This window comes from Mustelus asterias, chromosome 24 (genome assembly GCF_964213995.1).
Source record: "Mustelus asterias chromosome 24, sMusAst1.hap1.1, whole genome shotgun sequence".
Taxonomy (NCBI): Eukaryota; Metazoa; Chordata; class Chondrichthyes; order Carcharhiniformes; family Triakidae; genus Mustelus; species Mustelus asterias.
Window position 1 is genome coordinate 30,711,483 of NC_135824.1, and position 15,901 is coordinate 30,727,383.

Sequence of the window (15,901 nt, forward strand, 5' to 3'; positions counted from 1 at the left end):
CCCCCACGACTTGCCTGGACTTGCAAAGTCTCACTGGCTGTCCTGGCTTGAGACAATTCACATCTCTTTAACCTGTGCTTAACCCTCCACTCACATTAAGACTTGATTAGGTGTAAAGACTCGCATTCCAACCATTATTCTGTAAATTGAGTTTGAGTCTCTGTATGCCCTGTTTGTGAACACAACTCCCACTCCACCTGACGAAGGAGCAGCACTCCTAAAGCTCATGGCATTTGCTACCAAATAAACCTGTTGGACTTTAACCTGGTGTTGTGAGACTTCTTACTCTATTCTCTCTCCACAGATGCTGCCAGACCTGCTGGGATTTGCTGCAGGAGCCCCAGAGTCAGAGGGCACGAGCTTCCCTCCCAACCCCCCCGCCGGGGAGAAACCCTCCACCACGTGACCCGCCGCTCAACCGAACTTGCTGGGGGTGTGACGTCATCTGATTGACAGCGACCTCAGCCACACAGAAGGCGGGCGGGGCCGCGGCCGCAGCCAATTGTGGAAGCGGTGGGCGGAGCGCAGGGGAGGGTGAGCAGGTTAGGTTGCGGCGCTCGCGCGGGGCGGGGGGGCTGTTTGCAGCAGGAGCGGATCCGGATCGGGCTGCGGTGGCGGACACCATGACCCGTGAGTAGCAGCGGCGGGACGGACAGACAGAGAGATCCGGGTCGGGGGTGTGTGTGGGGGGGAGGCGATCCCCGAGTTAACCCCGCCGCTGCTGGACGGTCACTCCGAGGATCGGCCTGAGAGGCCCCGCTTCACCGGCTGGGCGGATCTCCGTTTCGATCGGTGTGGCTGTCGAGGGGGGGTATTGTCCGGGTTCCGGATGGCCGGCCCGGGGATTAGGCCACAGGCCTCGATCCCACCTCCTCCTCCACTCCAGCTTCCCTTCTGGCCCGCCGCCTCTGGGTCCCGGGCGCCTCCCTTTGCCACGTCCGCACTCGGTAGTAATAACAGTCGGCTCAAAATAAATCCGCCGGCAGCTCTTAAAGGGGAGGTGCGGGTCTGGCTGGGGCTGAGGGAGATGGTCTGCTGCTCACACAGTGACTGTTGTTGTGGCTTTGTCCTCAGCCCTGCCTCTCAGCTATCAACACCCAGCCTGAGGGGTTGAGCAAAGAAAGGCCGTTCTGCCCCCTTCAGCCTGCTCTCCAAATTTCCTTGCACATTTGTTCCTTTTTAAAGTTTGTTTATCAGTGTCGCAAGTAGTCTCACATTAACTCTTAACTCCATTAGCATTGTGAGCCTACTAGTGACAATAATAAATACGGTAGTCATGACACTCCGGCGCCTGTTCGGGTACACTGAGGGAGAATTTAGCATAGCCAATGCACCTAACCAGCATGTCTTTTGGACTGTGGGAGGAAACCGGAGCACCCGGAGGAAACCCGTGCAGATTCTGCACAGACAGTGACTGTTGAACCTGGCTCCCTGGCACTGTGAGGCACCAGTGCCAACCACTGTGCTGCCCATTTCCTTTGAGCAGGGAAAGGCCATTCCACCCTCCGGTTTGCTCCCCCAGTTTCTTTGCATATTTGTTCCATGACATTTTTCCTGTTATTAGGGAAAGTCATTCTGCCCTCCAGCCTGCTCCCCAAGTTTCCTTGTATATTTTTGCACCTTGACATCTTTCTTATAAGCAAGGCTAGACCATTTAGCCCCTCTCGCCTTTTGGTTAAATGGTGACTACTCTTGATTCAATTCCATCTTCTGCACTATAAACAAAATATAAATGTCGCCATAGTCCCAGAGGACCATAGGCTGCTCTCCCCTTTGAGGGGATGATCTGACTGGTGGTGATTTAACCTGAGGGTCACCACACCTCAGATGAGGGACAAGATTCATGAAGGACTGACCTTCTCAATAACCTCTGCTGGTACAGGAATTGAGCCCATGCTGTCAGCATCGCCATGCATTGTGAACCTGCTGTCCAGCCAACTGAATCCCTGTATTATTCTGCCCCCTCCATATTGCATAAATACCTCAGTTCTGAAAATCTCGTGACCCTAGTCTTGAATATACTCTTAAGAAGTCTCGCAACATCAGGTTAAAGTTCAACAGGTTTATTTGGAATCACGAGCTTTCGGAGTGTTGCTCCTTCATCACTCCTTCACTCACCTGATGAAGGAGCAGCGCTCCGAAAGCTCGTGATTCCAAACAAACCTGTTGAACTTTAACCTGGTGTTGAGAGACTTTTTACTGTGCCCACCCCAGTCTAATGCAAGCATCTCCACATTTTGAATATACTCTGATTGAGGATCCACTTGCCCTCTGGGGTGGTTAATTCCAAAGAAGAGTCGCTAACCTAAACTTCAGCTCCATATCCCTTGTTAATGGTACCAACTGTGAAGTCTGTTGATCTCCAGTTTGAAAGCCCCCAGCACATCTGCAACTTCTTTAAGGGGAAAGAGAGCCCCAGATTGTCCGTCGGAGATTGTTGGGGTTGGGGGGAGAGCAGGGGCAGTGAAGAGACATGAGTGCTTCCTGAATTCCTGCTGAAAAAGCCTAGCTCTAATTTATAATTATTCCCCTATTAGAGGGAACAGGTTATCTGTCCCAGCCTGTTGAATTCCTCTATTGTGTTAGTCTCCTCAATTAGCGCAGCCCTTCAAACTTGAGAATATTTGTCACGCTTATGCAACTACTTTTTATCATTTTATCTATTGGGTTCTGACATTCTTGTGACTCAACATTGTACTTGGTTTAGTAGTTCAATTTCATAACCTGTAAATCCAGGTTAAGACACACTGTTTAAACCCAATAATGTCTCATGGCATCAGGTCAAACATGGACATGGAAACTTCTTGTTGATTACCACGTAGTGCCCCTGCCTCCTCTCTCTCTCTCTTCCTCCTTCTCCACCCCTTCCCCCCACCGCACCCCCCCCCACCCCCCAAAAGCTGATGAATGCATATTCTGCTATGCTGATCATCACAACATCTGGAGGTAGCACTGAGAATGACAAGGGTGCAGAATTTACTCAGGTGGGGCACTTCGATGTCTATCACCAAGCTTGCCTCAGTAGCACCACTATAGACCAAATTGCCCAAGTCTTAAAGGGCATAACTGCTACATTGAGTTGGCAGCAGGTGGTGAGCGAACCAACAAGAGGGAAAAACAGACTTGACCTCATCTTCTACAACCTGCCTGCCATGGATGCATCTGTCCATGACCCTATCAGTAGGAGTGACCACCACAGAGCTAGTCAACACTGGGTAGCGATGAGGCACCATGGGCCATCAACAGCAACAGAATTGTATTCAATCACAATCTGTGACCTCGTCACATGGGACGGCACGGTAGCGCAGTGGTTAGCACTGCTGCTTCACAGCTCCAGGGTCCCGGGTTCGATTCCCGGCTCGGGTCACTGTCTGTGTGGAGTTTGCACATTCTCCTCGTGTCTGCGTGGGTTTCCTCCGGGTGCTCCGGTTTCCTCCCACAGTCCAAAGATGTGCGGGTTAGGTTGATTGGCCAGGTTAAAAAAATTGCCCCTTAGAATCCTAAGATGCGTAGGTTAGAGGGATTAGTGGGTAAAATATGTGGGGGTAGGGCCTGGGTGGGATTGTGGTCGGTGCAGACTCGATGGGCCGAATGGCCTCCTTCTGCACTGTAGGGTTTCTATGATATCCCCCTATTCTACCATTATTACCAAGCCAGGTGATCAACTCTGGTTCAAAACAGGAGAGCATGCCAGGCATACCTAAAAATGAGGTGTCAACCTGGTGAAGCTACAACACAGGACTATTTGCATTAGCAGCAAGTGATAGAGCTAAACAATCCCACAACCAACAGATCAGATCTAAGCTGTGCAGTCCTGTCACATTAGTCATGAATGGTCGTGGACAATTAAATAACTCACTCCGCAAATATCACCATCCTCAATGATGGAGGAAATCTCAACACGACAGTGCAAAAGAGAGAGCTGAAGCATTTGCAGCAGTCTTCAGCCAGAAATGCATTCTCCAGAGGTCCCCAGCACTACAGATGACAGTCTTGAGCCAATTCAGTCTAAATTGTAATCAAGTGATTGCAAGAAATGGCTAAAGGCAATGGATCCTGACATTCCAGAAATAGTACTGAAGACTTATACTCCAGAACGTGCCACATCCCTAGCCAAACTGTTCTGGTACAGCTACTATACTGGCATTTACCCGGCAATGTGGAATATTTCTTGGGTATGTCTTGCACACAAAGCAGAGCATATCCAACCCCGCCAATTACTACCCCATCAAACTACTCTTGATCACCATGCTTGCCTCAGTAGCACCACTATAGACCGAATTGCCCATGTCTTAAAGAGCATAGCTGCTACATTGAGTTAGCGGCAGGTGGTGAGCGAACCAACAAGAGGGAAAAACAGACTTGACCTCATCTTCTTCTACAACCTGCCTGCCATGGACGGGGTCATCAGCAGGCAATCAAATAGCACTTGCACAGCAATAACCTGCTCACTTATGCACAGGTTAAGGATCACTCAGCTCCTGACCTCATGGACAAAAGAACTGAAGTGAGTGACTGCCCTTCAATTGAGGCAGCATTTGACTAAGTGTGGCATGAGAGTCGTAGCAAAACGAGTCAATGGGAATCGAGGAAACTCTGCTGGTTGGAGTTTTACCGAGCACAAAGGAAGATGATTATTGTTGTTGGGCATCAGTCCTCTCAGTTCCAGGACATCACTGCAGGAGTTCCTCAGGGTAGGTCTAGCCGTCATCAGCTGCTTCATCAATGACTTTCCATCATCAGATCAGAAGTGGGGAAATTTGTTGGTGACTGCACAATGTTTATTTGCGACTCCTCATCAAGCAATCCATGTCCAAATGCAGCAAGACCTGGGCAATATCCAGGTTTAGGCTGATCAGTCGCAAGTGACATTCGCACCACACGAACAATATCTCCAACAAGAGCATTACCATCACTGAATTTTCACTATCAATATCCTGGGGGTTACCATTGACCAGAAATTGAGCTGGACTAGCCATATAAATACTGTGGCTACAAGAGCAGTTGGGAGACGAGGAATCCTGCAGCGAGTAACCCACCTCCTGGTTCAAAACTTGTCCAAAAGGCGGGAGTGTGATGGAATGTTCTCAATTGCCTGAAAGTGTGCCGCTCTAACAACACTCGAAGCTCAATATAATCTGGGGCAAAGCAATCCATTTGGCACCACATTCACTCCTTTCACCACCGCAGAGTGGCAGTAGTGTGCACCATCTAAAAGATGCACAGCAGGAACTCTCCGAAGCTCCCTGGACAGCACCTTCCGAACCCACAACCCAGACACCTGGGAACGCTACCACCTGCAATTTCCCCTCCAAGCTACTCACCATTCTAACTTGGAAATATATTGCCATTCCCTCCCTGGCGGCACTTGTGGATGTATCTACGCTGTACTGCAGCAGTTCAAGAAGGCAGCTCGCCACCATCTTCTCGAGGATGATTAGGGATGGATAATAATTGCCCACATCCCATGAATGAATTTTTCAAAAATCTATGCAGAACAACTTCCATCCTTGTTTGAAAACTTATAATTCCAAATTGTGTAGTATTGAATTTATTTTCTACATGCAGAATCACAGAGGCCATTTGACATGAAAAATAGAAGCGGCAGTAGGCTATCTGGCCCTTTGAGCCTGCTTCACCATGTCTGCACTGGCTCTGATCTATTCTTGTACCTTTTCCCCGTACATTCAGTCTTCTTCTCCTGAATTGCAGTTGAACCTCCACACTTAATCAGTATTTGTACTTTGTTGCTAGACAAACTGGAGTCTGTTTATGATCTTTTACCTATTTTTAGAGATCTCAGGAATGCCCTCTAGGGACAGTGGTTTGAAGTAGTGAAAAGCATGTCATTGTAACTGACCGTAAACTGGTGCAGTCATTATATCCTTAACCGTCCGGCCAATCATGCACTGGAAAGAAGCAGAAGTCTATTTCTGGGAGACCCAGATAAGGAATCCTGAATCTGGTTTCCTGTCCTGTTAATAGACATACATTTGATTGATCTGACTTTTTAAAAACTGAATGTTGCTTGTTCTAACCCACACTTGTAGCTTAGATTGTTGGTCCTTGAAACTGTAAATTCAGTTTGCATTCCAAGAAAGCGTCTCATCAATTTAATGAAAAATTGTGATTTGCATTGCCAGGCATGACATCCAATACCCACATGTGGCAGTATTAATGTACAACTTTAGGTTAAAACACCATGGATTCCAATTTGTAAAAGACTAAAAATATGAAGAGCAAAGCGGGTTCATCTTTAATTATTTGAGTTGTTTCGGGACACTTTCGTACAGCTGCAGCCACTGGGTGTTAGGAATTCTACAAAATCTGTCCACAGTAGCGGGATGCATGAGTGATACTTGAAGCACTGCCGCTGCCAGAAGGTGTGCTTTGTGCCTTCAGAGTGCTTCATTGGACTGGATGCATTACATACGTAGTTGCTGCTAATCTGCATTTGCCCCACTGAATTATGAGCCGAGCTAGCAGAGATTTTGCCAGACCTGCTGAGATTTTCCAGTATTTTCTCTTGGTATCAGATTCCAGCATCTGCAGTAATTTGCTTTTATGTTGTTTCCCTGTTTCGGGAAAGCATTCAATTCAACTGAGTATGTGGAAAGAACATTTAGTAATATGATTATTAAATCTCCTTGAGAAGACTCATTGAGCTGTTTCTTGGAACTTGGTGTTCAATTGTTTGTTTTGTATCCCTATTAGTGTAGTACAGAGTAGGTTTGTTTGTATACATTCGTTACAGGAAGAAATACAAAAATGTCGAGTAAAAGTTTGTTCAATACTGGGCTATCATTGGACCACTTTGTCATCTAATCATTGACCTATCAGAATATTTTGAAAGAAAGATCTATTATTGCTTTACTAACAGCAAGTGAAAGTCACCTTTTGCCATGAAGACATTTCCATATGATAGCTGCTCTTCTGTAGATCATTTTAAGTTCAATTTTTAGCTTTTTATCTCCATTGCCATTATGACTGATGGGGAAGAGTAATTTCATATGCAAATAGCACCATGTGAAGTCCATGTAAGATAGTCTTAAAGTCTTGCAAGCCACTGGGCTCATTGTGTTTCTGATGGAGAGGATATACTCAACCAATTTTTTGTTTCTTAAAAAAAATTATCATTGGTAACTTGCGCATCTCCACTACTTTTAGTTATCTTACTTGTAATTTTCAGTTTCAGCATGAACGCAACTATATGATACCCATTTAGAGGTAGATGAATGGCAGTGATGGACAAGCACACGTGGTGAATAGTGCATTATGCCAAAGTGAAAAGGCAGTACATCTTGTGGGTTGTCACCCTATTTGCTGCATGTGAAAAGCTGGTGGCTGGTGCACTGGTGGCCACATTTTACCTGTTGAAGTTGAATCTCTGGTCTTTGTACATAGTGTAAAAGCTGTTGCATAGCAACTAATAGGGCCATTTAAGCCTTTTATGTTTCTGACTTTAAATCGCCAGCATATTTTTAAATTGCTTTTTCTCTAACCTTTCTTGCTCGCATCTACTTTCTTCCCTGGTTTCACACATGTCAATAAGTTTATATTTTGTTTATCTTGCTCACAATACAGAATAATATTCCTGTGAGGTCTCGATCCTTATGGATTTACAAGTGCTCTTAGACCCCAGTGATATGAACTATTGGTGTATTTCATAAGTTCCTTTTTATATTGAAACAGATTTGGCTGATAAACTAAGTTGTGTTTGCCGCATAAATGAAGAATTTCAGTGGTCTGAATCTCTCGTGCTTAAAATAACTATTTAATAACTAGTAAAATAGTATGTGGGAGAACAGCAGGAGGTTCCTTGCTTTTGTTGTATTAAACTGTTTTTCTCTTGACAACATGTTTCCTGACAGTGATGCTTGCTACTCCTTTGAAATTCAGTTGGGAACTAAAGCAATCATAAAAATCATAAATTGAAGGAAACTTGAATGTTTTTAATACATTTGCTTAGATAGAAGGACCTGGAGATTCTCTGTCCACACAATCCAAAAACTCCATCTGTTTTGTGGATGTTGCCATCCATCCCCAAACTCAACGTTTTAAAGTTTAAAAGTTTGTTTATTAGTGTCACAAATAGGGTACATTAACACTCAAGACTGAGAGAGGAAACTGGAGTGCCCGGATAAATCCCACGCAGGGAGAACGTGCAGACTCCACAAAGTGGCCCAAGCCAGAAATTGAATGTGTTCCTGGCGCTGTGAGACAGCAGTGCTAACCACTGTGCCACTGCCATAAATTGGCATAAATCATTGGAAACAGTTCAGGCCCTGTCTATTTCCTGAGCAACGAAATTTAAAGTTTTGTCTTTAACTACTAGGCACAGCATTTTGAAGGACTTGCAACCAAAGCAGCTTTTCAATTTCAGTGTGACTTAACTGCTGTTAAAAATGCACAAGAGGAAATACTAAACCTCCTTATTAGAACACCTAATCTTAAAAAGCCAGATAAACTGGGCGGCACGGTAGCACAGTGGTTAGCACTGCTGCTTCACAGCTCCAGGGACCTGGGTTCCCGGCTTGGGTCACTGTCTGTGTGGAGTTTGCACGTTCTCCTTGTGTCTGCGTGGGTTTCCTCCGGGTGCTCCGATTTCCTCCCACAGTCCAAAGATGTGTGGGTTAGGTTGATTGGCCATGCTAAAATTGCCCCTTTGTATCTTGAGATGCATAGGTTAGAGGGATTAGTGGGTAAAATATGTAGGGATATGGGAGTAGGGTCTGGGTGGGATTGTGGTCGGTGCAGATGCGATGGGCCGAATGGCCTCTTTCTGCACTAGGGTTTCTATGATTTCTATGAAACTGAGAGTTTGTTTCTATGGCTGAAAATCGAGTTGAAATGTTGAGACCCTCAGCCCCTGTCCAATTGATTTGGAAGAAGGAAATCTGAGCAGCAGTTTTCTTTAGACAGTGTTTGATGGATGGGCACAAAAGATAGAGGAAACTCGAATTGCTGTTATCCCAATAAATTTCTTTTAAGCTCTATAAATTATTTACATTGTCCATCTGAGTAAATGCAGAGGAAACTCCAGCCAAGTTGATGCATCCAAGTTTTCATACATAGGGGATTATGTGGAATGTCAGCAACTTCAAATAACAACTTCATCCATATTCTATTAGATATCAAATTCTGTGCACAAAACCTGGTTTTCAGTACTCCAATGTTTATTCAGTATCTGTGCGTGTTCTTCCTCATGTCAAAGCATCACATTCAAAATGCATGCTAAACATTATGCCTCTTACTAGGTGGCTTGTATGTCTGTGATGAAAAAGGGCCAAAATCAGTCTTGCCTCCCATCGTCCCTCCAGAAACATCTGTATTCTTGACTGGATCAAAGTCTTGGGGGCATGATTCCAGTAGTTGCTCTTTTTTTAAAAAAAGGTCATTGCGATGTGGGAGACCTGATCAAACAGAGTCTGCATTGACTGTTTTTCTTCCTAGGTGGTAATCAACGAGAGCTTGCTCGTCAGAAAAATGCAAAAAAATCAAGTGAGCAAAGTAAACGGAAAAGAAAGGATGATGGTTTGTCTGCTGCAGCCAGAAAGCAGAGGTAAAACAAACATAGCACCAACGGAATTCCTAAACCAATACACAACAGTCAAAACAACTGATAATATGGAGTCAAAATTCTTGCAACTTGTCAAAGAATAAGTGGTTATATTTTATTTTGTCCATCTGGCTTTATTTTAGTGGGGTGGGTAGAAACTGTTCATGAATGTAGAACAATTTAATACACAATACTGAACATATTCTTCAGGTCTGTTGGCATCTGCAAGGTTAACATTTTGGGTATGGATCCTCTGTCAAAGCGGGGTACAGATGGGGTTAAATTTAATTTTTAGTGGGAGGAGAACAGATTGTGTTGGACTGCTATCACAAAGAAGCAGTTGATGGGATTGATAACTTGTAAATAGTTCCCATAAAGCTGCAAATTTCTGAATGATTATCTGTACAGTATTGTACTGGGATTAGTTGTGAAGTAACCTCATTCAGTTGACTTGAACTGTTGGATGTATCCCTAGAGCACAGTCCCTTTAGGAGCCCACTTTACTACCAGCATTAGTTTCTGTACATGAAGACACTGTCACTACAGCCAGCCACTCATTGTGCATTTACCTTAGAACCATAGAATCCCCACAGTGCAGAAGAAGGCTGTTGAGCCCATCGAGTCTGCACTGACTCCCTGAAAGAGCATCTGACCCCGGGACCACCCCTCTGCCCTATACCCGTAAACTTGCAGTTTTACCATGGCCGATCTACCTAAACTGCACAACTTTGGACTGTGGGAGAAAGCCAGAGTACCCGGAGGAAATCCACGCAGACAACTTGCAAACTCCGCACAGAATCGAACCCGGATCCCTGGTGCTGTGAGACAGCAGTGCTAACCACCATGCCGCGTACATGATGAAAGATTCTATTAGAAAACTATCCAGGCATATATTCAAGTAAAGTGTGTTGGGAAGTGTGATGTGATGGCTTACAATTTGTATTCTTACAGGGATGCTGAAATAATGCAGCAGAAACAAAAAGGAACTAATTCTGCAGCACCTGCGGGAGCTGATGCAACAACTTCAAACTAAGGCCCGTGGTACTCTGCCTAACTTTCCTGGATGGGTACATCTAATGAGCAACGCGGCTTTGTCTTCAAAATATTGAACATATTTAAAACGTTGGGTTCTGATACTTCAGAAAATTGCATTGTTGTATCTTTCCTACGGGACTATGCCATGTTTAATGCAAAAGGAAGGTGTCTTGCTTGTAGAATTGGTCCTGATGCAGTATTAGAGATTGTACTGTAAAGGTGCATTTCCCGCATGAGCATAATTCACTAGGTATTTCCAGTTTAAGCAGAAAATAAGCTTGCATTTGGATTTGTGACCAGCCTTGTATTTTTGTATCAACGCTAACCCTTTAAAATCTGTTCTAATAAAGACAGCATTTAAGTTGACAAAGCTGGGTTTAGCTGCTTGTCTTTAAGTTGCCACTAAAGCTTTGCCATTCTTGAAGCATCTTTATTCCGCCTCAGTGATCCACATGTGGAAGGAAACCAGTCAGTTTTTTTTTTGTAAGCACAATGAATCAAGTTTGACATTCTTTTTAAGGGAGGTAGGTATAATAAAAGATTGAAGTGCTTTAGGGTTTTTGTGAGCATTTGCCACTGCCTTTCAGTTAGGCAGTGCACACATCAATTAATTCTGCTTCACTTACAAATTAAATATTTCTCTGCCAGGGCAAAATTGGCTTTAAACATGTTGTCAGGGCAGTTGGAGCAAAGAAAGGAACTGTTAAGAAATCTTGTGTGTGAGATTTGCAGCCCTCTGCATAAGGGATTAAGACACTTGGTGGTAGATGCCACTTTATGGTTCAGAGTTCTACCAGTAGTGCTATAAAAATCGGGAAGATAACTAGGTAGTTATTTGGATTAATATGACTGACGTTGCCTGGGGTGAAATGTGGGCTTGGCACATTCGGTAGGCTTGATGTAATATTTTTTACAGACTGGAGAAATGTCGGTTGTTCAGAGTAGAAGAGACAACAGAGAATGTTAAATTGAGTGAGACCAGGAGGGACACGGGTCCCAACTAATAGAACAGTTATTGGGGCCGCGTTCACAAATGATTAATCTATGGTCTAAACTAATAGTAATAGATCATAATGGAGGGAAAAATGATAGAATTTAAAACATTGAATAAAGCAAGGTTAAGAGCTCCAGCAGTTTTATGACTGGATGAACTTGAATGGGCACCTTTTTTATATGTACTGGTTATTTACCTCCAATTTATCTATATTGCATCAATCGTGTTTTTTTTCTGCTCCACAAGGGATTAAAAATTACATGCATGAATCATCTGTGAGTTGGTTTTGGTTTTTAAGTGGCCATATGTAGAATTAGAACCTGAAGAGCCAACTCGAATTTCAATTTGACTTTGTCATTATAAACACTCAAATACATAACTGTCATGTTAGGCCTACAAGCATCACTTGTCTAAAAGTGAATTTGATACATTATCATGAGTGACCTAGTTCTGTTTTGTATTTCTGTACAATTCTTTTACTGAATTTAGGCCTGTTGTAATATCATCAAAAATGGTATGAGGGCAGCGAGTTGATGTAAGGTTCCTTCAATCTGGGCAAATTATTACATGTTATCCCTGAAAATGCTTTGAGGTCCTGCATGACCCAAAGTTTCCAAGAGATACCAATGCTTTGCTTTCTACAGTGCAAAATGCGTACTGTAAATAGAATTGGGTGAATTCCTGAAACATCTCTCAAGCCAAAACTAAAAATTATGCATTGTAATCTGCATCAGCCTTTTCCCAGGCTGGTTGAAGATGCTGAAGAATGCATGTGGCCAATGGTGACCAAGTCCCTGGATTTTGAGGGGTGGTGATCAAGATGTATCTGTTTTAACAATTGCTTTGGCCCAAGAATTTCATTTGGTATTCTCTTCCTCCATCTGTTCTGGTACTGACCTACTCATTGTCAAGGCTAAATTTTAAAAACTCTTAACTGCTTTTAAGTTTTCTTACCTGCTTCTATTTTGCCCATGGTTTTCATGATGGCTTCCATGCCCAACTGAATAGGTGAGATCCTCATTGTTATGCAAATTGGGGTCCTATATTAATATGTAACACTTAATCAGTTTTGAAGCACAAATGTCAGAGACGTTAGGCCCACTTGTCATGAGAGTTACTCAAAACAACCCAGAAAAGATTTTTGTGCCAAGAGAAGTGAAATTGGCAAGCTGCTGCAGGGTGTCTACTGGTGATGTGGAATTATGGGCCAGGCCTCTGCAAAACCGAGCAACCACATTTAGCCTGTCTGTTCCGCTGGTAGTTATATGGACCATATATTTTGTAAAATCCTTCAGTCAGTGTCTCTGGAACATGCTACGCTTTATTTTGGCAGTGCAGTTGCACATTTTGGGTGGATGGTAGCTCAGAAATTTGTTCTTAATGTGATTGGTCATTGAACATTATATTCTGTTCATTTAAAACCATGATGTTGCTTAACAAATGCCAAGTTGTTGCTGTTTCTCTCAAGTTTGAATTTTGAGCCAAAAGAAGCCATTGGGTTGTAAACAGCCCAACTGCATTCCCTACCATTTGTGACCACTTTCCGTTATCTGGATCCTGGAATCTGGTATTTCCTCCCTAATCATCTTTGTCTCGCCATCTCTTTTCCAAGGTTTTACTCATCTGCTCAAGCTGGATGTAAATCATTTGTTTCCACTTCTGAAGCGTGATGGGTTTTAAAACATTCTTAATCAATGCAGGTTGTTTCTTGTAAGCCTTCCTCTTATACCACCCTCCCTGAATTGCTGCAAATTCACCCACTCTTAACACAATGCAATCACTAGCTTGCGTTTTTTTTAAATTCCAGAATTTGCATGGGCACATCAAAAATGAAATCCTATCACTTGTGTTTTCCAAATAAATTGTGCAGCAACAGAACTTCAATGTACACTGAAGTGATTTCAATTCAACTGAATAGAACATAGAACAGTACAGCACAGAACAGGCCCTTCGGCCCACGATGTTGTGCTGAGCTTTATCTGAAACCAAGAATATTTTGTATTTAAAACAAAATCCAAAATCCTTTTCGCTTGTGCTAAAATCAAATACTTATCTGGAAATGGCCATGTTCAATCAGAACTTAAACTGTTCTCACAACACTTCATTTTATCATTATGTAGCACAGCTTTCAATCCCAATCGACGAGACATTTGTCACTTAGAATGATTTCTACGTAATGAGTTGTGGTTCTTTAAAAACTCATTAATGAGATTTGAGCATCGCTGACAAGGCCACCTGTAATTGACTTCCTAAAGAAGAAGGTGATCAGCTGTGGTGTTAAGGATCTTGATCTAGTGACGTTGAAGGAATGCTGATATATTTCCAAAACAGGATGACTTGAGAATTGATAGGGAACTTATAGGTGGTGGCATTCCCTTGCACCTGCTGCCCTTGTTCTACTAGATTGTAGAAATGGATTTCATCGGTACTGTTGAAGGTGGCTTGCTAAGCTGCTGCACTGTAGCTTGGAGAGGGTACACGTTTACTGCTTGTGGGGATGGGGTGCCAATCAAGCAAGTGACTTTGATCACACTCCTGACTTGTCCCTTGTGTATGGTGGACAGGATTTGAGGAGTCAGATGAGTCACTCGCAACAAAATTTGCAGTCTCTCTGACCTGCTTTTTTTATCACAGTATTTATATGACTGGTCCAGGGGTTACAGGGATAGGGCCTGGGTGGGATTGTTGTCAGTGTAGGCTCAATGGGCCGAATGGCTCCTGAATTGTATCAATTCTGATTCTCTTGATCGTAATCCCCAGTGTTGATGATGATGATGAGAGACTCTGAGATGGTAATGTCATTGAACATAAAGGGGAGATTACTTGTCACCCATTATTTCAAACAGTCTTGATCTTGACCACCCCCTCGCCAAAGTCAAGACCACAGTCTTTTGTGTCAGAATTTATCCCAACTGATGTCTATGTGCACTTAATGTGCGAGGTTAATAATCACTTGACCGGTATAGAGATTTGTAGACAAATTTGGATCATAACTGGGCAGTAGTTTCTTAATCCGAGTTGCTGCTAAGTCAGCACCGATGTTGGAGAAATGGTCACCTTAATACTTCACTAAGATCTGTTACAAAATCAGCCCACTTACCTATCCTCCATTTTGGAGTAAAATGACCAAAAGGATTCTGATTATGCATTCTCATGCAGGTCCATTTCCCCATCCAAATTGCATTCCTTGTCAATACATGCATAAAGCAGTGTTCAGTAAACTTCTGATGCTCATGCCTTGATTTTATGATATTGAATGCTAGTGGCAGTCCATTTCCAATTTGCCAATGCAAGGATTTTTAGCTGTAATTCTGTCCATGTTGATTCAAGTTCACATTTTTACATACATTACCATTTTGTTTTCAGTCAAAATACTGACGTCATAAAATCACCAATATGATTATTGGTCGGTTTGGTTCTTAGTTAATATTGTTTTAGTGACTGTGTTGATAACCTTTGCGCCTATAATGCAAGACCATTGATACTTGTGAATTGAGTTAGCTTTATTAATATGAAGCAAGAAATGAAACCATGCATTCTTTCCTCCATTGAATGGGCTTTTAATATGCGACAGATCATTTTAGTTGTTGAAGTAAAGGAGTTTTCTGAAGTCTTTCAGTGGAGAATGGAATATCTGCAGTTACAATAGGTAATCTTGGGAAACTCAGGATTACGAACACAGATGAATTACTGTGGTCACCTGGAACTTGTGGCTTCAGAGGTAGGAGAGAAATTTTCGAATGGGTGTCCCTTGCTCACACTTGGGACTGGGAGCTGGCTAGATATCTTATTTATTAAAGTGTGTCTTTTTTGCACTGGAAGAACTCCCAGGAATCCATTAAGTCAATGGCATGCTTCACACATAAACACAGCCTAGTGTTTTGCTACTTTGATTTGGAGGGAAGGGAAAAATAAAATAGACCTTTTAATCCACACACTTGTACTTTCCCTATTTTAATGAGTTGCTGTCTTGATTTGTGTGTAAAGTTTGTGTACATAAAATAGTAGTGTCCATTTTGAATAAAATAACTTTTAAAAAGCACTTTGTAATAACTAATCATTTTGTGCCAGCTTTTCTGATCTGCAAGTAACCTGAAACCAAGCGGAAGCTAATCTGTCTTTCAACAGTAGGTTCGTTTTTGGCCTTTAAAATGACCTATATGCACCACTTCTCTGTAGTGAGCAGTACTCTTTCTAGAATGCTGGAACATAGCAGTGCCCCAAATCTCCAAGTGGCTGGCTGCAAGGGAGTGTCGGTGTAATTTTTACATAAAGATATGAGAATCAATATTTTAAAGAATGAAAGTGGCTGA

The 15,901-nt window shown here is 43.0% G+C and overlaps 1 protein-coding gene across 1 annotated transcript; it reads left to right on the forward strand.

The window, feature by feature from the left end:
* Positions 1-510: 510 nt before the first annotated feature.
* Positions 511-15,630, forward strand: LOC144511299 (small EDRK-rich factor 2-like). Its single transcript, XM_078241519.1, has 3 exons — positions 511-630; positions 9,454-9,562; positions 10,511-15,630. The coding sequence occupies exons 1-3, from the start codon at positions 624-626 to the stop codon at positions 10,590-10,592; spliced, it is 198 nt and encodes a 65-aa protein (XP_078097645.1). The 5' UTR covers positions 511-623; the 3' UTR covers positions 10,593-15,630.
* The last annotated feature ends 271 nt before the right edge of the window (positions 15,631-15,901 follow it).

Coding starts and splice junctions, on each gene's coding strand:
- LOC144511299 (XM_078241519.1), top strand. Junction 9,563..10,510: donor GCTGCAGCCAGAAAGCAGAG/GTAAAACAAACA, acceptor GTATTCTTACAG/GGATGCTGAAATAATGCAGC.